The 27,095-nt window shown below is 37.0% G+C and overlaps 1 protein-coding gene across 1 annotated transcript in view; it reads right to left on the bottom strand.

Annotated features, from left to right (window-relative positions):
* The window catches only part of TENM1 (teneurin transmembrane protein 1), a 349,960-nt gene that overhangs the window by 218,450 nt on the left and 104,415 nt on the right, over positions 1-27,095 (bottom strand). The window contains exon 4 of the mRNA XM_075162386.1: positions 9,198-9,458. Within this exon, the coding sequence (XP_075018487.1) occupies positions 9,198-9,458 (261 nt within the window). The remainder of the gene's footprint in view (positions 1-9,197; positions 9,459-27,095) is intronic.

Genomic DNA, 27,095 nt, shown 5'->3' on the forward strand with positions numbered 1-27,095 from the left:
GACTAGATTCAAAAGCCAAAAGAAAATTAACAGTTCATCAATAACATTCAGCTGTTCCACAAATATACCCCTAAGATAAGACAACATTGGCTGCATCAAACTGGAGTCACACTCTGCAGTATTTATTAACAAAACCAATGCTAAAACTATATGGGATCTTCAGAGAAAGAAAAACAGGGAGAAAGTCTAGTAGCTGGAGTCACAGAAATTCAAAATCATTGATATTCATGTGTTCACACTTGTTTAACATGCATGTCATTTGGGGATAGGAGGACATTTAATAGATACAAACATTTCTCTCTTAACCTGACTGTAGTTAAAATACTGAAGCTTTTTCTTTTTTTAGTTCCAGCACCATGCTCTCTTGATTACATTTCTAATGATGTCAGAGAAGATATAAAATTCCTCAAATGTACAAAACTGATGAGGTGGGGAGGGAGGAGTGCTATGAACCATAATAAATACTATATATAGTTTAGAAGTACCCTTCACTTTTGTTCCTTGGTTTTCTTTCATACCTTTGGTAGCTTTTAGCAAGGTTTCTGGCAATGGACCTGAACAACCCTGACCTGATGTCCTAAGCCATCCTCACTTCCAGGTAGATATACCTCCCACACATTAAGTCTTTTAGGAAGTGTGGTTTCATGGAATAAAGGAACCTCCAGATCACTGACTTTCCCCAGCTCCTTTTCTGGATAACACCCAAGGCAAAGGAACATAGTTACTTTACAACATTTGGTTTCTCTTGCCTGAAGGGCTGCTCCTCTGTACTGCCAACACATCTCATGGCGAACAACTTAACGATCAGATGCTGACACGTGCTGCTCAACTGAAAGTCAGCGTTGTGAAGCACTGTATAAAATCTACATTGCAAATCATCTGGAGTAGAAACTTAAGATAAAGAAACAACACTGGCAATATAATTAGTCATCAGAATATGTGAATCTAATTAAAATATTACTCCAAAACATCTGTTAGGGAGAGGAAGCAGCCTGCAGGAATTATTCAGTGCTCCTGGACCCGTATTCTAGAAGAGCTAATTATACACAATTCCTCTTATGCTCATGTTACAAAATATAAAGTCAGGGTGTAGAGCTAGGTATGATTAAAGAAAACAAAATTAACATCGAAAATACTGAATTTCATTTCGTAAGACCTGTATATGAAAGCAAGTTGAAACAAGCAGTATTCAAATCTGCATTATTCTATTCAAACTAACTGTAATTTCATATACAACTTCCCATTCTTATCCTACTTTCTATTGCAAAAATAAGAAATAGTCTAATATGTTTCGTTTAGCTTTCACTTTTAGAAAACTATGAAGGTTGCAGCCATGGGAAGCAGACATTTTCTCCTTTTTCTATGTTTCTTCTAGATGGTCTGACCAAAGCTATTTGCTACTATCAATACTTCCCATTTGTAAGATGAGGATATGCTAATATTTGTAACTGAATAATACAGATTTATGCTGATCTTCCTCTTACTCCTAAGCCCAAGAGGAAATGAAATACTAACAAATTTGCAAATGGAAGATAAGATTTTCTCATGTAATTTAATACACAATGAATTAAATGGGTAAAAATGAAAAAAAGGGCTGAAGAGGAAGAATGAGCAATCTTTTGTCATCCATGGCAGGACGACAATAAATTCTTAGAAGATCTCATACTGTCCAGAAGAAATGATGTTTAGATTAAACCTTGCTAGACCCTAAAAGGATAATTTGTCAGCATTTTCCACTTTTCTACCAATCCGGTACTCATTTGCTAGATCCCTTCTTTTTATCTCACAGTATTACAGTTTGGAATAGCTGAAAAGCATTTTGCTAGGGGGAAGAAAAAAGCTCTAGATATCTTTCTATTAAAACCATACTGGCTGAGGGTATAAGGAACCAAATAAGAGTAATTTGATCTTATTTATCTAGTAGCCTTAACTATAATCTTCTATGATCAGAGTTCACAAGTTTTCCTGTTAGCCTTATTTCACACTAATGATGTTCCACTAGCAGCTTTCAGCAGAACATCCCAAACTTTAATGAAAAACAGGTTCCAACTGTCAGGAACATTTACATTTTAAGACATGTAAGAGAGAATTGCTTATATTTCAAAATAAGTATTAAACTAAACCAGCATTAAACTAAAATAAATAATTTATCCCAAAGGATATACATATAAAATGACTGTAGGTTGTTTCTGTAAAGCAGATTTCTGATCTTCCAATACATTTTAAATTTTAACCAAAAGGGATGAGAAATAAAACATATTATAAATTTAATAATAAAATAACATAAATAAAACATCAGGATAGACATATTGATTGTTTGGAACAGAACTAGTCCAGAGATGTCCTCATGTAGAATTCATGGTAAATATTTTAACAACAGAAAAAATATTTTGTTCAGCGTCTCCCTAGTCTCACAAAGATTGCTGAAATGAAGAGTCAGATAATCCTCACACTTTTTGCACTGCAGCACTCTGACGGAAGGCAGGCGCTTTATTGCATATCCCATCTCATCTTTTCCCCCTGTGGTAGATAAACTGAGTTCCCAAGAATTGCAGCAGCACTGCAACATCCTTTTGCACTGTAAAATATTTCTGGAAATACTTTTCCTGCACGCTCATTTCCATCTGAGAAAGTCAAAAGGATTTAAAAGAAGGAGCAATAATTTATATTGCTACAGGCTCCTTAAGCCACATTCACTATCCTTTCTGCATAAGCCAAGTGATTTTTTTTTGAGCTCTAATGCCAAGTTATTAATTTCTGGGATAAAAATTAGACCTGACTGTTCTCCTCAAGCTTCCCTCCCTCCCCTCTTTTAGCTACCCATGAAAGAAAACAAAACTGCAGGGCTAAAAATATTACACAATCTTGTGCAAATGCACAGATACTTTTTACTTTGCTGTGGGCAACGGTAATTTGGATTATGGAATATAAAAAGTATTTCTGCTACGTTCTAAATACTGTTTCATTATCTTTCATGTAAAATATCAAATACCGTTTGATATTTGTCTTTAAATTAGTGTTCATTGTGCTTACAAGAGAAACACAAGAAAAGGAATGTTTTAACATTGTGTACTGATTTTAATATACCATATGAAAACTGTAAAGATTAAAATAGCAGATATGCAGATGCAATGACCCTGTCAGTCAGAAAAAGTAATGAAGATAGTAATTTTAAAAGGCAGAATTTTCTCCACAATACTGACAATCAACAACTCATCATTAGCTGAATTTCCATATATGAGCAACTTCATAAATGACTTAAATACTAGGGGCACAAATGCAAGACTTCCATGATATTACAACTGAGGAGATCTTACAGTGCTTACAGAAGCATCTCACGCTTATCCAAAGCAATTCAGATGACTTACATGCTTCCTTTGAGACAGTAACATTTCCAAAGGAACCACTCTGAGGTCAACAAAAGCACCTTACACTCTTAACAACGCCAGCAGAGCAGTTACAATGTCAATGTGTACTCCAATGCTCCCCAAAAGGCATTGCTGTGTTATAGCAGAGATTCATCTGCTTCCTTTTACACTGAGGAGGCTTCTTTGAAACAATAGAAGAAGCAACCAACATAAATACCATCTAAACACTAAAAGAGAAAAAAAAACACAACAGAAGCAAAAGAAGTCTTTTATGAAGAGAAGGTTAGTGGCCCTTTTTCTGTCAAATATCTGAGAGTATCATATCTTAAACATCTGACAAGCTATAGTAAACTCCAGAAGCTGAAGGAATTTCACCATGGGGGGCTTTGCATTTTAAGTGACGAGGTTGCCTTAATCTATTAGGTGACTAAAACCATCCAACAGACAGGAGTGTACAAACATGAATGCAATCCATGCTACAATAAAAAGGCAGAGTAAAGCACACTAGGAAGAGAAAAATATTAAATGGCACAGATGGAATGGGATTGAGACTGATGTTTACCTTTATATTTTCAAGGCTACTTACACATATTTGACTTAACTGCTCTACTTGCAAATTAGTAACACAATTTCTTAATTGCACCGTTGTAAATAGAGAGTGACAGGACAGGAGCTACCGGAAATACTTCAGATACAAACACAATCCTGCACAGAGAGTCAGTCACATGCATACCTCTTCTCAGAGCATGTATTGTTATTATAACGTAGCTGTTGGTAATAATTTCCTGGAGAAATGAGAAAGCCAGAGATCAGCTTAATGCCTGGCTTGTTTACAAAATAACAGTAAATAACAGCAACATTAATCCCAATGCTCTCACTTTCTTGCATTAAACACAAGACTTTTACGAAGAGCCAAATTCAAGCCTAATTTAAACAGGTGTGAATTCACAGTAGGTCTATCGACACACACCATAAATTAAACCAGAACCTTGTCCTTAGCTAAATCCTCCCCATGTTTGAATAACTACAGCATTCACAAAGCTGAGTTTCTCATACAGCGTCAGCAATTCCAGTATTTCTTTTACTAATTAAGCATCTTTATCCCTTTAACAGATACTGTTAAGATACTGAATCTGAAGTGCAAAGAGCTGAGGTGACTTGCCCAAAAGTTACCCATCTGCCCAGCATCAAAGTGAAAAAAACCCAGAGATTTAGAGAGTCAAAAGCTCTGTTAAATGGACCACTGCTCCCAGGGTATAACACAAATACTTAGGTGAATTACACAAGATTAATCTTACATGTTTCTATGTCATTAAACTCAGCTTTGATCTGTAACCTACTAATTTCTGTACTACTACTTGTTAATATATGGCTAATATTATTATTCTATCTTTGCAGTCTGCTGTTTAAAATTATTGATATTATTAAAATTATTATTCCAAATAGAATCTGATCCTGTACACTGATGTTAAGAAAGAAGTTTCCCCAATAATTTCTGTGGGAAAAAGGAAACAACTACATTTTTTTCATAGCTGCTGTGGTTTTTTTCCCCCTCTTGCTTCGTTTTTAAAAAGACAAATATGTTATTAAAAAAAAATCCCCATGCCTGATCTAAAGCTATATTCCATGACCAGTCTAGTGGTATTTCAGCCTGTATTGACACCCTAATTCCTTGCCTACAAATCTCAAAGGAGCAGTTGTGAACTACAGCCAATGCCTAGTTGTCATAAAATAATGCAGCCAAAGGAATTGAACATGAATCTGGCTCCAAGACTGAGTGTGCATTTCACAGTATACTCACCCAGTACTGGGAATCCAGTACTCTGCTATTGGTTCTCACTACTTGGTAGAGAAAGAGTAACTAATTGCATAAAAACATCTAAGTACGTGCTTCAAAACAATCTGACAACGTAAAACCGGTTAAAAATCGTGTTATTGTAGAAATGGCTCAAGTTCCGTGCTGGCTCTCAGCTGAGATGTAGTAGCTAGAAGAGTTGATGGTTGTGCAAACAAGTCAAATGTGGCTCAAAAATGGATTATGGCATGGCATGAATGCATTTGAGGTAAAATTCATCGCCTCACAGCTGCACAGACATCCTGTAAAGCAAAACATAAGAACTGCATGAACAACTTAATGGGGAAGAATATATGGATACAAAATGGACTGTAGTCTCCTTTTTAGTGCACTAGCTAGTGTGGGATGCAGATCCATGTCACATGATGTAGTTTTAGATATATGTCTGAAGACAGCCCTTTTTGTAGACCAGGGTTGTATCCTCTCTTGGACCATATCTTTACTCCAGAAAAATAAAGAAAGAAATAAATTTGCCAGCTCAGTAATCTGGCAGACTAAACCACTGAACTCAATGTTCTGATATGCTGCAATGACAAATACCATCGTTTCAGTGAATTGAGGGTAAATGCAGTCTTCTTCAATAGAATAAAGTAACTATTTTTGATATTGTTATTCTGTAGTGTTTCTGTCTGAAATTTACATTCACATCTTGTAGAGTAACACTGCTCATGTTTAAATAGAGCTATTTATACTATACCAGAGATAAGCAATGATCCCCAAGAAATTGGTCATTCATTACTTGCAGCTAATATATATTTTGCTTAGCCTCAGGCAAAGCTGAAGGCAGTTTATGCACTAATAGGCTATTATTAGTTGCCATTAACATCGACAACACTAATTTAAATGGGAATGTTGGTGTTTCACACAACCTGTTCAATGCTGCCAAAACAGCCAGGGTATGTTTAAACAGCGATTATGACAGAGTTGGTGCATCCATGAAGGAGAATAATCCTCAAATAAATTCTCAAATTGGGCTACTCAGAATACATAATAAAGTATATATCCTGTGTCAGGGAACCTTCTGCTAGAGCTTTGAATGAATGAGAAATTCAAGGAAGATCTAAACAGAACAAAATTTGCAAAAGTGTATTTGCTTCAGATCAATGTAAAGCAAAAAAATGTCCTTAGGAAGCTATTCTGCATTTGTAGCAGAATTGTGCTCATAGAGGAAAAAAAAAATAAACCCAACAACAAAAACCAACTGACCTTTTCAAAATACAGTCAATAATAGCAATTAGTTTTCTCAAACAATGCAACAACTGTATCTTCCTCATTAATTTTAATCCAGTTACAAATAGCTGTGTTCACATGCCATTTGGTCAACCCTTCGAAAGCCAGAATGTCTAAATACCTATTTTTACAGCAATTAGACAGTATCATGGAAACTAGCATTTCATGAACTTCCAGCAATTGATCTTATGCGCTCACCCATTTTCACACCAGAGAAGTTACTGGCCGGCACAAAGAAAGTCTACTTCCATGGCAGGAACTGGCAAGGATAAATGCAACACTTGTGATTCTCTGGTAAAGCCCCTGGCACAAATGACTGCATAGAAATAGAAAGATGTGCCATCTATTACTTCATTTAAGTAGAGGTTTATGAACTTCTGCATTCAAAGAGTGCTTTGTTACTGAGTGCCAACCCAGACAGAAAACACGCTGCTCTCTGGATCAGGAATCTTGACTATGAACTTGCCTGTGAAGTACTAGATAATATAAATGGATATAGCTTGAACCATCACTGACTTCAAATTTATCCACACTAACTTTCAAGACTAATTATTATAATGACTCAACTCCACAGGAAGGACCGATACCTGCTCTGTCAACCCTGTCTAGAGACAACTAAAGAGTTCAAATAAGCTTGTGCTCTCAGTTTTAATGTCTTCCAACTTACCCTTGCCCTCACTTTCCTCTCCCATCTACTTAGTTAAAATTTGTATTCAAGTACCTAAAACATGAATCCCCGATTAAAAATTTGTTACGAAGCTTACAAAGAACCAAATATTAAAGTCACATGCAAAAGGCCTACTCTGTTCTATTCTAGACCATGTAGGAAATGAGATTAATTAATTAAAATCATTCTCTGAGACTAACATTTAGAAGAAACCACTCCATTCTTTGTTGATGAAGCACAATGATTATGTGTCCCTATCTTAACAACACTTAACCCATGGTTCCTGCAATGCAGGATGATGAAGGTAACAAAAGCATTTCCTTTAATACCTGCAATAATTTTCATCTATAATAAGATAACTTATTTAGTGCAACTTGTACAGCTAGCAAAACATCATGAATACCCAGCTGCACCATTGCATTCCAGACTGAAATACATAACTTGGTTATGCTTAATCTGCTTTCAATACATCGGCTTCCCAGCACCTTAAAACATAAATGCCCATGTGTATTTCTTAGTCTGAATGGTTCAAGTATGCATTCGAGTATACATTCCTTTCTCAGGTAGCATTCCCTTTAAACCATTTTCATAGTTAAGGGCCAACCAATTTCAGGCAGACCAGATTCAATTCCTTCAGCCACCATCTAAAAACAAACATCTTAGGAAAACACGAAAAAAACCCCTACCCCCAAACAAAAACCCACACTTTACAGAGGAGGGATCCCACACAGAACGTGGCAGAATCAGGAAGCTAGAAGGCAGGCATCCATCGATCATCGTGCAAATGGGGTGGCATCTGAAAATTAACTGATTCTAGCAACATGATACAATGTGATAGAGCAGAATGCTTAATCCTCAAAGGGGTATTTAATTAAAAATGAGCTGTGCACTAAAACCTTTTTTTTTTTTAAACTCATGTAGATAATCTAATGTCTTTGAACCTATATTGGACATTATCATTGGTATTGACAAACATGCAGATGAAATTATGATTACATTACCAGCTTCATATTTGACAAATTCAAAACACGTAACTATAGAAATGACATTCATGACCGAACTCTCTTTCGTCTTATGACTACAGATCTACTAAAACGTATCACTGTCAACACTGAAGTGTCAATCTGCCACTTTCACTGATTCCCCTATCTCTTAACCAGTTAAAAATACATATTTAACTACATTTTGAACTACCATAACATGTAGCTATTAAACACAGAAATTAAAATATGAACTAAGCTTGTTCTTAAGCATGATAAATGTGTTTACTTACTATACTCTTTAAGGAAACAGAGCAGATTTTCATCAATTTTGATACCGAGAGAAAAAATCATTAATTCCCCCCGTGTTACTTAACTAAATACACATTTTCCCCTTCTGTGACACACTAAACCATAAGAAAAGCAAATAAGTAAAAAGATCCTGAAAGAGAATGAATATTTAAAAAAAAACCCAAACAAACCCAACACCCCCCCCAACCCCTCCCCCAAAAACCTAACCCAGAAACCCACCCTCCATATGCAGAGAAATACAGAACTGAGATATGACAAAGACCTGTTCAATCTGTCCTACTGATAAAGGCATGTCTTCAGGTGTAGCCTGAAATTACAGCTGAATAAAGCATTTAGGATTCCAGGTTGTCTTTCTGAGGTCACCTGGCTGTAGAGTCTTAAAGCCACACCCAGAAGCCAGCACGTGCAGGATCAATTCTACACGAAATGTAGAATATAAGATATAAATGTACATATATAGATTTATTTTAGAACCTAATTCATAGGCCACTAAACTCAAATGATAAATGTCCTACGGCATAAAAATGGAGAATGAGGGAGAGTAATTGGTCTCTAGAAGAATGACGTTTTAACAAAAACGTTTCATTTTTTTTCTTATTTTCCATCCATGTTATAAATATAATACACATACCAAACAACCCTTTCACTTTTCATATAATACAGAGACCTAAGAAGGAGGGGGGAAAAAAGAAAGAAAGAAAAAAAAAAGAAAAAAAGGAAAATAGAAGAAAGTTTCAAATTAATTACTACTTCTATTCAGTACATTAGATGCATTCCTTTATTACCATTCTCCCCATCAGACTTCCTTTCATGGTCAGTGTCAGTGAGGGACAATGCTGAGTTTGCCCGGCTTGACAAACAGGAGCTGTGTTCCGATTTCATCCCCCTCATCCACATCCTCAAGGCATGATCCGGGGATGCACCACCTTCTGTTTCAGTATCCACATCTGAGCCCACCTCTAGCGGGTAACTGTGCTCAGCTACACCATGTAAATCTGTTTGATAGCCAGAGCACAGAATATGGGGAGCCTCACAGAATTCCATGTCTGGAAAAAACAAAAGTTCAGAAAAAAATTTAGAAGTGAAAAGCAATATACCTTTGATTTTCTTTTGCAGAATCGTTTTGAGAATTAACATTTTAATACTATTAGAAGACTTTTTTTGGTCAGTGACTCACTCTGCTATCTAACCTACTATAAGTATAATACAACTAAAAGAGTGCAACTCTGTAAAATATATAATACTGCACTGTAATTGTGCCTTTTTGTCTGATAGAAATATATATTATAGCTCAAATATGTGTATACACCCACACGCTGATAGTAGTATATCAACTTACAACTGAAATGAGTACTTACAAATACAGATACTTTCTTGGTTTTTTGCCAGAAAGGCAACAGCTCTAAAATTAATCTCAATATGTTTTTATCATAGGTAAAGCGTAGCAAATTTGCAATCAGGGAGTTTACAAAATAACATTTGAAATATTTGGTTAATCACAGAAGACAAAGAAAGGGTACTTACCATTGGCTTGCTCTTTGAGAGTGCTGTCCTTGCATATTCACACCAGTGGGTTTTGGTTCTCCAGTGCTGGTGACCTACAGGAACTTCCTAGAAGAGCAGTGACTACTAGGACTGTACAAGTGCCATCTCATGACACCAATCGATCAGAGATTTTAAAGATTTGTACAGTGCTCAATACTTCAGTTATTCTTACTAAACACCGCAACTGCAGGGCAGTAGAAATCCGAGGACAAACCGAAGTTGGACAGGACCCATAATGTGAATATGCAGAGGAAACATTCTCGAAGAACTACAGGTAAGTAACACACATCAGCAAATTACAACTTCCCTTTGAGGTAGCCTCTGCATATTCTCACTTGTGAGAATCCAATTACAAATGCAACTCTCAGGGAGTAAGACAAGGAGTTCTAATTAAATAAGGATTACAGAACTGCACTCCCTAATTGAACATCAGACCTGGGATGCCATCTTGAGAGACTAAATACAATCTCAAACATGCATACAGCATTCTTTCAATTTCTAGAAAAGAAACATAGGAGACAAGAGTCATTGATAGAGACTGAGGACAAATACTCTCTTCCGTTGTCATCTTAACTAAAGCTTTAATTTGACAAACTAATCCACTTACCAGTCAGTGAGAGGAATGGTTCTTATTTTAAGCACACTCTCAGAAATAAGAAAAAGCTCTGGTATTTTCTTGAAGGTATCGACCAAAACCTACAAACCAAATGCTAAACTAGAATATGCTGAGGTGGCTGAATTTTTAAGTCCTCTATCTCTGTATATCTTTCTTTTGCCATCAAAACATTCCTGAAGGTCTCAGTTGTAGTGACAGCCCACACGGGCTGGCTTTCAGCTCAGGGAATGGCAACCTCTTTTCTAGAGGGCAGGGGAAGAAGGTGGGCAGTGAACAGAAAGAAGTGGCCATGCCCTCACTTTCCTATGCAAGAGTCCTCGAAGGTCATCGTGTCTCCCCGGTGTTGTCACTGTATCAGCTGGCCCATCCCAGCAGCACTGGCCATCGCTGCTCCTGCTCTTTTTGGAGCAGCAAGACAGATGTGGGGGCCCTCTGGAGTGCTCCATCACTGCCCTGATCTTTTCCCCTTGTTCACAGCAGGAGGACTTTGTCTCCTCAAGCCCAACACTTGAGAAGCAACATATGCCACCTTCACTAGCTCTGTTCTCCAAGTCTCTCAAATACCTTGAGGCTGACTATGAGGTTTGATGGAGATGGCTAGGAGAAAATAGCCAAGATGCTGGGAAGCAGCTGCGTAGTTTCTGCAGTAGAGGGAATATTTGGCATTTGAACTTTATCTACCATTACAATGTAGCGTTCTTCATGCTCTCTGGGGCCTATTTAAAACTGGCACTTGGCTGACTGGTAGAAGGAAGGAGGAAAAGTGGTTCAAGGCAGTACTTGTGGACACAAAGGGAAGTTGAGACTGGACGCTACTGGTTCTCAGTCCTACACAGATGCTTGCAAGACAGACTTTGAAACCTGTAAGACCCTCTGGAAAAAACTCTTCATCCCCTATGGCTAAGATGGTAAACACTAAACATTCAGTCTTCAGAGAAACCCTGTTTTTTTGAGATTTTTCAAAGCTCACAGGGCATGGGAGACCAGAGGCAATCTCACAGAAAGTTACTGGGTGTAACTAAGTACAGTGTTGCTCATACAATGCCCTATTTTTAAGTCTTGCTTTAATTATGTATTATATACACAACAAACAAGCTCCACTTCGTTTAATTAGACAGCATGGATCAAATCTTTGTATGACACAAAGAGTGCAGATTATTGATGTTGGACCCTGAACCATCATAGCTGCATTACACTCCTAGCTTTAACTTTCTTTTTGATAGCACTAAATGAATAAAATCACCGTTATACAAAATATGGTTCCAAATGGTGCACATCAATTCTTATTTTTTCTTTACCAAATTCAAAAAGGACTTGTACATAAACCAAGAACTAAAAAACCAGCAACAGTCCCAGATTACTAACCCTGAGCCTAAAGTCAATGAAATACAGACCAAATCATATAAGCAGGCTGATTCTACTCTGCCCTGAAAGGGCTACATTGTTCATTTAAATGGAGGTTGTGGATGCCACTATTTCACCAAACATTTTTCAGTAACAAAGAGGTGAGTCAACGCTTTCCTGGGAAACATCTGATTTAAAGTTCTGCTTAACTGAGCTGAGCTACTATAAAAAAGTAGACAGGAGCTTCACTCCACATACTGCATCTGTGCTCTGAAAGAAAGGTGAATGCCAAATCTCGCTGACAAGTAGCTCATAACTAGCAATGAGCTGGCTTGTCACAGGCAGGGGTACAGTCCAGATTGTCCACTCCATCAAAAATTTATGATGGTTAACACATGCTTTAGCAGATGACATAAAAAAAAGGAATAAATATATACTGCCATTTAAAGAAGTACATTATCAAAGAAAATTAAGATTTAGCTACTAAAACCATATAAAATTCAAGGAAAGTAAGTTAGGCTTATACACTTGGACAGTTGTTTTTTAAAGACACTAGCAGGTCTTTAGTGCTTCTCATAAGTGCTAATGAGAAGGTACTTCCAAAGGGCGATAGTTATTGATGGACATCAAGAAAAATTTATACTGAAAACCACACTTAATTCTTTCCTCATGAAATAAGAGAGCCAACAGGATTAATTATTAGCCTTAATGCTGGTCTCAATTTTGCCTGAGGCCCACACTGCAGGGAGAACCTCCAATGAAACTGCCCCATAACTCTTCTTTTTTTTTTAATTCTCTCAAAAAGCAGTATTATCCTTATTTTTTAACTTAGATTTCTGTAAAGTACTACAGCAACACAGGGTTCTTAGAGTATGTCTCTGTCAACTAAATTATACCTTTTGATCTCAAAAAGCATATTCTGAACCTCCTTCCCCTTCAAAGCAGATTTCTACTTATTTTCACCAGCTGAGTAACTTCCCCATGGTTATAAATCTTCTCATAACTTCATGAACCATGTCAGCTGATGCCAGGTCCTCAGGGAGCAAGGATGCAGGCACTTCTCTACATGGACGTCCACTCCAGGCAGATGTCTGCCCTAGCAGCCTGCAGCCCACATTCTCCCTGTTTGCGATTGCATACACCAAGGAGAAAATTCATCCCAGTAAATCTCACAAATGCTAATTAGACTGCACATGTTTAAGAAGCACAAAATTTACCCTTCAGTCTATAAGTTAATTCAAAATGTAGCAGATAACATATTCAATATTTTAGCTAATTTTTTTTGTGGAGCAAAAGAAAGTAACTTTTTTTTTATACTGCAAGTCATATTCAGCTGAAGTCTAACACAATGTATTGCCTTAATAGTCTATTTCTTAAGTATACAAGCCTTTGTAGTATTTTAACTCCCACGGGATGCATTTTCTGAAAAGCACTTAGAATGCCACAAGTGGCTGCTTTTATCTGCATATCCAACCTTGTTACCTAAAATACTATGTATTTCCACAAGGACATAAAGTTCAAGTGTGGATTTATGATAGATTTAGTCTTACCAAAAAGACACAGTCACAAGAGAAATGAGGGAACATTAATATGAAATCCAAGTTTTTACATGAACCGTGGACAGAGAAAAAATGGTTGCAGTCATGAATGTATATAGAAGATCACGATAGGATTTTCACTTCTGGAGCCTTGTGGAGCCTATTGTAACACAACTGTTAAAAATACAAGTATTTTATCCCTCATTGATATTAATTTCTTTTTACAAAAAGTAACGTATAAAAAAAATGTAAAGTATCTAATGACCAAGAAAAGGAGAGAAGGCTGGGTGCATTAAAAAAATAAATCAGCATTTCAATTAACAGATCCCTTTCTTTCTACCTTTAAGCAACTTAATTTTTCCTAAAAAAAAAATCTTCAGAGATGAACAGTTAAAGAGAAGTTTGAGCCCACTGGCCGGTGGTGCCTTTGCGATTTAACGTGCTCATGTTGATATGAGAATTAGGCAGCTGAACAGGCAGCCAGCTCTAACACTGAACACTCCAACTTTGTTCACCAACAGAGAGCTACTGAAAACTCCAGATACACTCACCAAGTATTTATTTACTACAGCATCAATTTAGCCACCAGTACAGTTAACAGCTTGCAGTTAGGATTTTCATGCGTATATAAAGCATTTATCCCAGTGCATCTTCAGGATTATTTCATTGTCCTTTGCACAGCCAGGAATAACCGTATGCCAGCTACTCTTTCCGCAACTCTTTAGTTTTTCCAGCATAGGCAAAAAAAAAAAAAAAATTACCCAAGTGAAGGACCAAGGAGGTCCTGCTCTTCAACTTAGTATTTCTGCAAACTTACTTAGTGGTCTTGTAGAACTTGTGGAATTTCCATGCTGTTGCCATTTGCCAAGAATTTTGCTAATTTCAAATAATTAACTGGGAGAGTAAATAAATAATTATTTCAATAAATAAATATTTAAAATAAAGAGAAGACTGTCCAAACAAAGTAGATAAAAGAGAATCACAAAACTAGTGTATAAACAGAGATGAGCATAAAGAACCTTTCTTGCAAATTTTCCTATTTCCTTATGAAAAAATGTTATTTTGTACTAATAACAGAATGACAAATAATACTTATTTAAATTACTCAAACGACCTATCTGTTCAACTAGAGAAAGAGCTTACAGAAAAATGTAAATTTTGTATAAACTGGAATAGTTTGACAAGTTGCTATTACGTGCCTTTTATGAACCCTATCATATAATTAAGCAATTCTGACTTACATATTTTAAAAGTCTCTTTAAATATCATAGATTTACAGATTTCTTTTATTCTTGATTCTTGGTATGAGGTGGTTCTTACTCCGAGGATGCTCCCCACCCAAACACACACAAAATCAATTCTCTGGATGAAAATGTACAAATTGCTCTATCTCTGCAGACGTAAAACTATAAAAGAAACTAAGTAGCTCAAAGGCGAGGAGAAAATATCCATGTCTTGGAAGTTTAAATCCGTGGTACTTATTTCGGGCCGGTCTCCTTCCTCTTTCACATTGGAGGTTATTTGGGGATACTGGGAATATCAGAGTCTGGGGAGCAGATCTGACAGAAAGATCCTGAAAGTAATGGAAGGAATTCCAGAAAGATAAATAATATACATTAACTTGAATAGTGTTTACGTTAGTTACCAAGCTGGTGTCTGAAAGAGTGATAATGGCAATGCAGGGGAAAAAACATCCCAAACATGCAGTTTTGAGGTTGGTGTAGGGTTTGGGATTTTCTAGTGCTACACTGCAAATTTGTGTATGTTGTTTCACACTTTGAACTTACGCCAATGGTTTAATCAGCAAGTATATTGTACGTGTTTCAAAATGAGAAGAAAGGCAGACCAGCTACTCATGGCATAAGAGACTCGGAGAGAGAGAGGGAGAGAGAGGGAAAAAGGGAGGAAGAAATGTAAATCAAATGGGGAAAGTGAAGTTCACGTTAATTTTTGGAAGCAATACATATGCACCCTCCTAAATGAGAAATTTTGAGGCTATTGAGCATTCTGCCAAATTCAGTGTGTTCAACGGCCCTTAAAATTTCTCATTTCTCACCTGAGGACCATGGTTTACTGGCTGTACGCTGGACTTGAGAATTAAATGGGCAGAGATCTTAAGCTACTTCATGAAGTTGTTCGTGTAACACAACCTGCTAGATAACTTCGTGAATGTCTTTGTGTGTTCACATCTCATTTAGTCAAAGATCTTACTTATTTCCATGTTGAGAACATGCCACATCTTTCCTAGGACAATATAATATTCAAAGACATTAAACTTCAGTAACCATTCATATGAAAATCATTGAGGAAGAAGCCAAAAATCAATTAATTTGCAAAAGCACATTACACTGACTACGAATTTGCTTTAGAAATCTCATGTTTATCACCAATTCCACTATTATCACAGCCCAAAACAGATTCTCAGTTGCATTTATTTTAATTAAAAAAAATCTGATATACCTATTACTTATAAATAATCTGCACATAAAAGATACCATTTGAGTTTTTATACTTATACATCAAATGCATCATATTGTACATATTTTCTTTTACTGTATTACAACGTTTCCTTGCATTCCCTTATCTGTGTAGTTTATTTTCTTACAGTAATCTCCAATTACCACCAGAGATGATAAAAAGTTAAAAATAACAGTAGTAACAAATAAAGGAAGAATATAAGAGGAATCAGAGTCTGCTATAACACTAAGGAGTTTCATGAAATTTGCAGATTAGGCAGCTAAGGGATTAGGAAAGGAGGTTGTACTTTCAGGAAACGCTTTGGCTTGTGAAATTTGTGAGAAAGAAAGAAACTCTATTCCTCAGGTCCTTCCCCAGAGGAACAGAGGATGAGAGTCCAACCCATGCCTCATGGCAAATATCTTTCTAGTCTCTTCTTCAGACTAATTCTTCAAACTTAAAGAAAGAGGGCAGGAGCAGACTGAACCTATTTTTAAAAATGCTCCTGGAGTTCTCAGATATAAATTTTTATTTTTATTACTATCAAAATCAACATGAATAAGAAAATGTACTTCTCAAATTCTGCATGGAAATCATCCTGTCCTATGAGGACATCCTGATCCTCTCTCCCCAGAAGTGGAATATTTTTGTAGATCACTGGAAATTTTTAATGTTAGAGATTTTGTTTTTCAAGAGTAACTAGCAAGATACCAGAAAGAATGCTTTTCGAGCTACAATGTGGGTGCACTGGGTCTCAGTTTAACTTAGGAAGAAACATTGTCATTATCAGATTGACTAGGAATTTAACCCTTCAAGTTCAAATACATCTTAAGTGTTGCTGGCTATAGCCTTTCTTATTCCTAAAGTGTGGCTTTATGAGGTAAAGTACTTCCATTCACAAGATTCTGTAAAAGAGAAATTTCTATTGCAGGTACTCATAAATATCTCTCCTTTAATTAATTTTAGAGTTATAAAACCATAGCAAATGCCAGGAGTTAGCATTTAACTAAATTTCTGATAAAGGAACCCTGCTTAATCTCAAATAATGACCACACTAACTCCACCCTATTAAAGACAGGAGGAAAAAAAAATATCTAATTATCACAGGTGAGAAAGAACCTTAATATCATTTGTGAGGATAAATAAAGTTCTTCTAATGCTACAGGTGGAAAAGCTTGTTTTACAATACATTCAATTACAATTTCATTCTCCATATGCAAAATCTATTAGGAAATGAAGAATTTTCAAGACAAAAGATTTTCTGTTTCCAAAAATTCCATTCTAAAAGAAAAGCATTACAATTTTCTTTCAAGAATTTTAAAGGTTCCTTGTTTCTGAAATAATTTTTCAGTTACAAGTTTTGGCATTTGTGTATGTGTTTTAGGGAAGAAATAGATAACGGATCCTTTCTTCTTGTCATTAAATTTTCAAAATTAAAGCTAGCCATAGCCTTAGCCTGTAGATTTTCTTAAGTCTTTTATTAAAAAAAAAAAAAGCAAGCAAGATAAGACTTTCATGAAGGACAGCAGAACTATGAACTAAATCATCTAGAGCAGATTAACTAACTTTTCTTCTTGAAAGAGTTTCATATGAGCAACTATTCTTCCTCAAGATTAACCACAGAGTGTGAAACAGTGGAGTATTGCTAGCTTTAATCCAGTACGTTTACAATTCTTAACAGGCAAAGTTAAGGTTGTTGTTCTAACTTGTTTCAAAGTCTGTATGGCACTTCAGAGAAGAAAGATTGACAGAATTATTAAACATAGTGTAAACTATATACTAACATTCTTCAAAGTGAAATTACCCTCAGTTTGTTGCTATATCCCTACAAACTTGAATTCAACTCAGAGATGCTTTTCTGGTAGTGATTTCTGAATGCAGTTCCATTTAAAGCAGAGTCACTTTCATTCAAACATCAATCTTGGAGGTTTCATGACAGGTATCACTTTCTAATAGAACTTAAGATGGAAATATGAAATTAATTTCTACCAGCAGTTTTGATTCTGGTTTATAAAATATTTTAAAAATACACCTTTTGTTTCTAAAAATACTGAAAAATACTGTTGCTCTTTTAAAATTCCAGTCAAACCATTGACTTAAGATACATGAGCATCAAAGCCTTTTTTAAATAAAAGATGGGCAAAGCAGGTATCTTTGTACATTTCACTGTCTTAGTGTTAGAAGGGAGCACATTTAAAAATCCAGAAGTCTAAAATCTGATTTAATTTACAGTGCTGTAAATCCAGAAGTGAATTCTATGAAGCCAGTGGGCCAGGTAAAGAAGGTAGCACTTGGCTTCAGGTCAGTGTGACTGTCTCAGAGTAAGCATCTGGCAAGGGCATATCTTTGTGACGATGGAAATACTTTTAGAAAGCTGCTATCAACAGAGATTTACCAGAACCGTTCTCCTTTACTGATGGGATATTCAACAGACCTGAGGCACTCAGACCACAGACGCTGCTCAAAAAGAATGATCACAGAGTAACTCAGCTCCTCACCTTAACTTTCATTACGAAGCTCTAATATAATTTTAAAATTGCTTAAGAGAGTATCAAGAATACTACTACCCATTTTCCTTTGAAGTGACATGAATGGAGGGCAGACAGCAAACGGAGGCAGGTTGGAGTGGAGGAAGGTAGTTTGTATCACGCTGTGCCAGTTTCAGCCGAATGCTCAGTGAACGAGTTATTTCAGATATGAAACAGCGCAAGGGAGGGGAAGGCTTCTGCAAGACGGCGCTGATGAAGTTGCACTTGTTCACATTCCAACTGACAAATTGTTAAAGATATTGAAAATGAGGAAAAAAGTATTTGCAATGGAGCAGGTATTACAGAGAGATCTAAGCACCTAGAGGCAAAATCCCTTAAAGGAAGAGGTGATGTATAAGGCAGTCACCAGCATCACCTGGTGTGTTTACAGAACAAACAGGAGCACAGTGCCTCGTGCGCAAGAGCACAAAGACCAGTCGCTGCTGTCACTGTGCTGCCATCACAGAAGCAAGGAAAAAGGAGCAACAGCCTCTCCTGGGGTGCGAGGCCCCAGGAGCTGCTCTCAGCAGGCGGCTCTTGCCCTCAGTTGGAGGTCCAGCGGCACAGCAGCAGGGCCGCGCAGCCTGCGACTCCTGCCTCGCGACTTCGCTCCCCTCGGCAGCCTGTCAGAGCCAGGGTGGAGCCACCTTCAAGGCAGAGCATGAAACATTCTGTTCAGCATTTGACTGTTTTTGTTTTGATCTCAGGGGCTTTCTAAGAAGGTGCTACGTGAATGGCAGACCTACGTTGTATTTTGCCTTTTACAATTACTCTTGTCGTAGTAGTAAGCTGCAGAAGTGAATAGGTAAGTCTTTACTTTCCTCTCAAACCTCCGCAAGCAGAAGGGTTAGGAAAACTAACAAGCAACCAGGACATTTGGGCAAATAGCATGTAGAGAAGGAGGGTGCTGCTTGTTCCATGTTCCACCACCCCCAAGCACGTGGCGGGGCCTGGATGGAAAAAGGTAAAGCAGGAAGAAGAAATTCAATGCAAGCAATCGCCCCCCTCCAAACCAACAAACCTCAGACAGGATTAGCATATGTATTCTTTCATCTTTGTTGTGAATCTGCTAGAAATCCAGAGCAGAAAATGGCTAACAAATCAAAAGAGAAAAAGCTGCTAGTGAGAGACAAAAGCAGCAAGAGTGAATATCTTTGTAAATCTTGACAGACACTCCTGGCTTTGAAGGGTGAACTATTTGCTGTGATTTTTGAGAAGTCAGGAAGCATAATGAATCAGAACAAGTTTGGAAACTTAAATGCTTGAACTTTTCTGATTACTCAGGTAAAAGGTTGACAAATCCCAGCCTGGAGTGTCACCAGTCTGCTGGTCACAGCAAGCGGATACACACATACTGCCAGCCAACCTCTTCAGACCTTGGGGATCAACACCGCAAATGCTGTCAATCCTCAAAGTACATCTGATACCTCTCCCAAGCATCCACAATTAAAAGGACTATCTAATGGAGCCAAAATCTGAAATTTTCATCCATTGTTTTCTTGGTGGGATGTCTAACATCTGCAGAATACTATAACTGATTTTATACTTCTTTCTCTTGCTTTTTTATGTATACATATATATACACACATATGTATGTGAAATATTAGATATACATAAACATAGATACAGAAGTATATAAATATAGAATTTGTAGGATATTAAAATAATTGAAATTGGAAGGAGTTTTGGCAGTCAATAGCACATCCCCCTGCTCAAAGGAGGGCCAAGTTAGATCAGGTTGCCCAGGGCTCTTAATGAAGAGTATCAGAGTCCTTCTACAGAGCAAAGACTGCTGGCAAGACCGCTATTGTGGAACACAGAGCGCTATGAAGCATTTTAAAACCATCTCTTCAGTGAGGTTTTCAAGAGACACTGGGTTATGCCCCAACAATAAAACTGGAAATCCAACTTTGACTCCATGATTTTGAAAATCCAACCCACAAATTGATTTTTCACTGTTAAAATCTTCCCTTTTCCCCATAAATTCACTAACTGCTTTTTAGTGTATAACCACCTTTTCCACTAAAAAAAAAAAAACAACAAAAAAAACCAACTTAGACTGCAAGATACCCCCTATTAGAGCTTTAACAGTTTGACTTTGCTGTTTCAGATTATGGGTGCACATATTTGCACTTTTTTTTTTCCCCCAGATCTTTCAAAAATTTACATGTGGTGGACATGATCTTAATAAATTAACATCTACTATGGATGCAGCATCCTCTTTAATTTAGACTGGAATGCTAAGTAACATTTAGACCAACGAATATACCCTTCAGATTAATCTTGGAACAAGGAAGAGAGAGAGCATGCGCATGTGCACAAGCTCTTCAGTATTTCCATTCACATCCAATTACATCCAGCTGCCAATCTGACATAAATGAGAACATATGAAAGACAACTTGGCACATCCGTTCCATTTGATTAGCCGACTGGGGATACAGCTTGTCAGTCAAATAACCCCTCTTCCCCCAAAAAACTCTTGAGGGGTTTGTCATCAAATGTTCCATCTGATCAAGAAATGGGAGATTAAACTGCCTTCAAAAAATGCTGACCGCTTCTGTTCCCTTCTTTCTTCAAGTGTTCAGTTTACAAAAGGAATTTTAATAACAGCAGTTCAAACTTAAAGGTCAGCTCTACTGCAGTTTAAGTAATATTAAAACAATTTAATGGAAATAATAGATTTTCATATCTTAGTTTTGATACATACAATCAGAGTTACTATTTTTCAACTGTTTAACTAATTTCCTTTCAAGACCTTTACTAGATTTTCTAATATTTCCAGATATTATTTGTTCTACACTATATTTCTATAAGTAACTATATAAGTTATAAATACTATTACATTCTGTTTCAGCAACTACCATCCAGGTGCATCAAAGTAACTCAGCTGAAAATGGTGGAGTCATTCCAGGTATGCATCCCTAGAAAATACACTGTGATAATCTTACATCAATATCACACAGCATTATTATTAATTAAGTTAAATAAACAGTTCTTAAAACACATTTTACCCTAAAATGCACATCATGGTTACCAAGGAAAGATGAAAGTCTGAGACGTTTGTGTCAGCATAATAAAGTTCCTAAGCATATAATATGGTATCTACAAAATTTTCCATCTCAAGATTTGATGTAGAGCTCCAAAAGAGGGAAGTACCACCATCCTTCCCGTGCTGCACTAAAGGGAACTAAGTATGAGAAGAATTCCAAAGCACACCAAATCAAAAGACCTCTGTACATTTTCATGAAGTTTAAACAAGTGCTGTAAGTCCCCATGGTCTGTCATCAAAATTTATCCAAACTTTGGGAACACAGCCACTACATGAAGAAATAACTCCAGTATTTTTATGTGGGTAGGAGCACTTGGCTACATTTTTTGCAGCTCTAGACCTCTTTGGTTTCTTTGCCCTTTCTTAATGTGAGTTCTAATTGTTTTAAAATACTAAGTGGCTTATTTAGGTATATAATACTCATTTTAGCAGCTATTCTAGTCTTTGAAAACTCCAGCCTGTGATTTAACCACATAGCATTTTTATCTTTCACACAGACATATAACTGATACCTGCGAAATAACAAGTCACTGACTGGTAAGCATTAAAATGTGATTGCTCACCTTTGAAAACTAGCAGGTAGGCACCTGCTCTTTCTAATGCTAATCACAGGTAACATTGACTATCCACAACTAAAACCAAATCCCCTTCATCATCAAATAAATGGATATATTTGTATTGTTAATGTGTATAAAGATGGTTGGGAGGCTGAATACCTAACATGAGATAGTTAGAAGTTGTTAACAACTTTGTTAGACAAATCCTGAAAAAGGAGATTAGAAAATGAAGTAATTTGTTTGGATCTTAACAGACTGAAAAACACAAGAGAAATTACCCACGGTATTAGCATTCCCCATAAAAATTGCTTCTAGTTTTCCAGCATCTGCCTTGGAGACATTTTATTTGTGGAATAGAAAATGCACGCTGGTAGCCTTCTTCATAGCTAACATACCTTGTATTCTGCAGCAGTGGGCAACTGAAAGCCTGTGAGCTCACAATTCTTGGTTCTGCGATCAATGATGCTTGGGAAGAGTCAAAGTTATGAGCCTGCACAGCAGCTGAGAGTACTCTAACCCAAAGAAAATAAATCAAACCAAAAGAGCAAGATATCTCACTGGCAGATTAGCCTACAGCGACCCTGTAAACTCTTCCATGCCCTGAAGGAAAGCTTGCCATAGGTAGATAAGCAAAGCTCATCGGTATTGCTGGAGATACTTTGTGCCTCCTTATTAAAAAATTCACACAGTTGGAGGTGAACTAATTGAGGTGGTGGAGACAGTAACACAGAAGGCACTTAAAATGTAATTAAGCCATGATCAGAAAAGGGACACATAAGGGAGAAAGCACTCAAAACTGAGACTCCAGGGAAATGGCAGATTCAAGCAAAAATGAGAGCAACTGTGTATTAAACCATGTTCAAAGACATTTATATATCTTGCTAAAAGAATCTGTGCAGATATCAATTCAAACACTAAGGCCACAACTAACAAGAAAAAAAAAAAAAAATCTTTTGTTTAGATAACCCTCATGAGCTTTAACGCATACCACAGAGACAGGTGTTTGACAGGAAGAAGAGGGCCCTATCCTGCATCTGAGCAATTCTGAATCATGCTGGCTATCTAAGAACAAGAATGCTACAGGAGCTTTAAGTGTCTCAATTCTTTTGGTTTTATTCTATAAAAACACACTTTAGCTCTACTGTTAGCTGTTCTGGAAGGACTGTAGCAGCAACTATTTCATATACCCAAAGACACAGTTCACACGTCCACTCACTATATTAAGGAGGGGGAAAACAAACAAAACAAAAAGAGTAAAAGCATGTAACTATAAACTTCACAATCTTGAATTAACATGATTTTACAGGGGAAAAAAAAGTATCAGAAAAAAATACAAGCTAATATCCAGTTATGTAAGGAAATGTTTTCAGATTAGAAAAAAGGAAATGCTTAAATATCCTTTTGTACAAAGGTTTCTTCTAGCAGACAGCTTTATGTTTTAAAAAGACCTTAAAGATCTTTTCCATTGTTTTTTCCTATTAAATTTGTTTCATGTAAACCTGCTGAGTTCAGAGTCTTCATGAGAAACAGTTCCCCCATAGGGTACAAGTCACATGTGGCTTTTGATTTTTTCACATTATCCACCATTTGGTATTGTCTCATTTCCCTACCAGCTGCTTCACCATTTCCTGAGCTGCACCACCTCGTACTGTGTCCGATATTAGACACAGCAGTGACAGAGCAAATGGGAAATAAACAGCACAGCTGATCAGGACAACTGGCAAAGGATGCAAGCAGCATATCCAGAAGTGGTTATGAGTGGAAAAAACCCACAACGTGTTTGTAGGAGCTTAAATCACTTCCCTCTAAAAACATCACAAGATCCTCTCCGACTCGACTCTAATCAGACTGAACTCTTACAAACCAGTCCAATTCCTATTTTGGTAAACACATGAAGAACTGAGCACTGAATTACAAGCAGACATTTTTTAATGACAGAGCTCCCAGTAGAGAGGGAAGGAGGGAAGGAAGGGCTTGGGCTCAGTGCGTTTGAACATGAGGCTGACTCAAAACCAATACGGATGAACAGTGAGCTGCTGTGTAGCGAGTGAAGTAAAAGAAAGTGAACATAGGACAAAGAACCATTTTCACCAGGCTAATAAAAAGTACTTATTTGAACCGTCTTGTCAACAACACACATATTCAGAAGAGTATGTACATCCCCCATCGCTGTCCCCTTCCCACATCTCCCTGGTTTATTTCAATTCAAAATGAGGAATGCATAAGGAGCAAGGAATGAATGGACAGACACCAGGACAGAAAACAAAACACTGCATGAGAAGCACCCTGTTGATGCACTGCTACTGAAAACCTTAAGAGATACTGGCCAGAAAATTTCACAAGTCAGTATTTTCCTGTTTAATACAGGTGTCTTCTTGCTTAGACTAGTGTGCTGAAATTATAACAGGCAGATTTGTTAAACATGTTTTGAAGCTAATTTTTACAGAATAATGATATGAACACTGTAAAAATTGTGTTGAATTTTGCCAAAGACACCAAGTCAGTAAATACCTTACCTGCAAAGAATCTGCTACTGAACTCTAACCACTTCAGACACTGACTGATCTCTTACCGCTGTTATCACAGCTACTTTTTATCTAGCACTTTTATCCATTTTAATAATAATAGTTACACAAAAGAAAGAAAACAGCCTTTATGTTCCTTTTTTCTCCTTTAGTAGGACTTATTAGCCATTAAAAATATATTTTATGCATATATTTCTTCTAAAATATCATAAAATTAAACTGAAATATAGGTACTTGCTAGCAACATTATTCCACTGAATTGACAGTCTAGATAAATCCATTACCATTGCAATTTAAGGACTGAGATTTCTTTTAGTAACTACAATCCTTGAGAAAAACTTGAAAATTCTGAAATATAGTGTCTGAACACTCAATTAATCACAATAGATATCTAAATTGGAGCACCGAGTTACAGCAAAGCAGCACCTTGTTTATGTCCACTGTGCTGTTGCCTCACATTCAGGTATGGAGGTAACATCCAGGCAGCACGTGGGAAGATGAGTGGCAGGTGCCTCTCCTGTTTCCTAAAACATCAAGCAGTGTATAAAGGAAGAGTTTTCTAACCCTCATCATGGTCATTTGACCCAAATCTGATACCACAGATGATGGAGCATTATTAAAGCATGAGGAACCATAAGCTTCGTGCTGCCAAAACAGTGACAGAAATGATCGGTGGTGTAAGAAGTTTGGTTTATTTGAGTGGAGCTGTTCAGGGATGACTATAATTATCTGTGAAATGAATATTCATCACATGGGTGAATTCAAGGCTGAATAATACTTCACTGGAGAGTGGTAATAATGTTAGGGAGAAGCTGGCCAAAGCAGACACGGCTCACTTTGTACTGAGGTCTAGTGCAGCTGTATGACACACAGATGGGTGCTGGGAATTCACGAACTGGAGAAACAGCCTGCAGTAGGCAGACCTATTCCCTATGTTAGTTTCTAGATACAAAGCTGAAAATTAGCTAAATAGCTTTTATATCCCTGAAGGTATGCTCAGCCCTACTCCAATAAATACATTACTGATATTATTTCTGCAAGAAGTAAATAGCACTGAGGTATCCAGCGCCACCCCTTCCTTTTCTCCACAACTCCAAAATCTTTTCCTGTCAGAGAACATTTTGTTTACCCAGAGTAACAAAAATTTTCAGAGGCAGCCATTTCAAAAGGTACAGTCTGTCTCTGCCAATTTCTTTGCTAGTGGCAGAAGCCTGAGGCTAGCTGAAGTGAACACCTGGCAACCGACCCAAACGCACAATGGCCACCACGGTGGGACTGAAGTAGGAGAGTTTAACTTTATTTATGAGCTTTTCTTTTTTTTTTTTTTTTTTAAATAGATGTTATCAGACTGGGGAAAGAAAAAAAAAGAAAGTGTTTGCGTGCCAGAAGTCCTCGAATGTTTTTTAAAAAAGCAATGTAGAAAGCAGATTGGACTATTTTGAAGGACCTCTCCTTTCATGACCAAAAATGAGTTGAACAGCTACATGGGGTAACAGAGGCTTGAGAACACAGAGAGGAGTCCAACAGGACAATGAAGGAAAAAGGAAACACTACCTTGTATCTTCTGGCTCCAAAACAGCAGGGAGTGAAGCTACAACAACCCTTAACTGCAAACCAGCAGTATTTAAGCGAGTAACAGTAACTAAACCTATCCTGTGGTGAAGGCAGTGGTGAAGGTACACACAATGTATCACCATCTGTATGACTGTCCTAGACTCATATGGAAGGCAGGTGTGATCCAGCCCCCTGACCAGAGCTACCACCGATCTCCCGTCCCTGTGCCATCCCTGGGAAGCAAGCCAAACTTTAATACTGGATAGTACCATTAAAGTAGTAAAAGTGTGGGGAGGAGCCAAGAGATACTTTAAAAACATGCATCAATGCGATCTTCAGAAGTCTGATCCAGCAGCTAGGACATAAAGACGGACAAATAATTCATTAAGTACATTTTTTTTTTTTTTTAGTTGCCTGAAAGCAGATTCGTTTTCTAAGCATAGAATAAAAGCAAACTATTAGCATCCTTCTCCCTGAACACCTAAACTCTACAGATCGATGGCCAACAATTAATTGCAAACATTAAGTAATCACTACTACAATATCAGCTTAAACTCATGTCACACCTATAAGCACAATTCTCACTGATACCAGGAAGAACTGTATCCCTAGAATCAACAGTTCGATTTATCCTTTGAGAATCTGTATGCAAACCAAACCAACCAAATAAATCCTACAAATATTTCCTTTCCAAAACCACTAATTAGACACTTCTGACAAAACACTACTCAAAGTTATGTACTGACACATGCTACAATATGTAATTTGTAATGTACTTCTTTGTTGTTAAAGACGAAGATTATTTTCTGATTTACAGTAGTATGAGTAGTGAAGTCAAAGGACTGATTGCATACAGAATTAGTATTAAAAACAGACCTGTGTTTTTCATATTTGTATCCATAAACAGAAACACAAAATTAATTTTCTCCTGTATCTTCACAGAAAAATTCTACAGAAAAGAAACAGTCTT

This window comes from Calonectris borealis, chromosome 13 (assembly GCF_964195595.1).
Source record: "Calonectris borealis chromosome 13, bCalBor7.hap1.2, whole genome shotgun sequence".
NCBI classification, from domain to species: domain Eukaryota; kingdom Metazoa; phylum Chordata; class Aves; order Procellariiformes; family Procellariidae; genus Calonectris; species Calonectris borealis.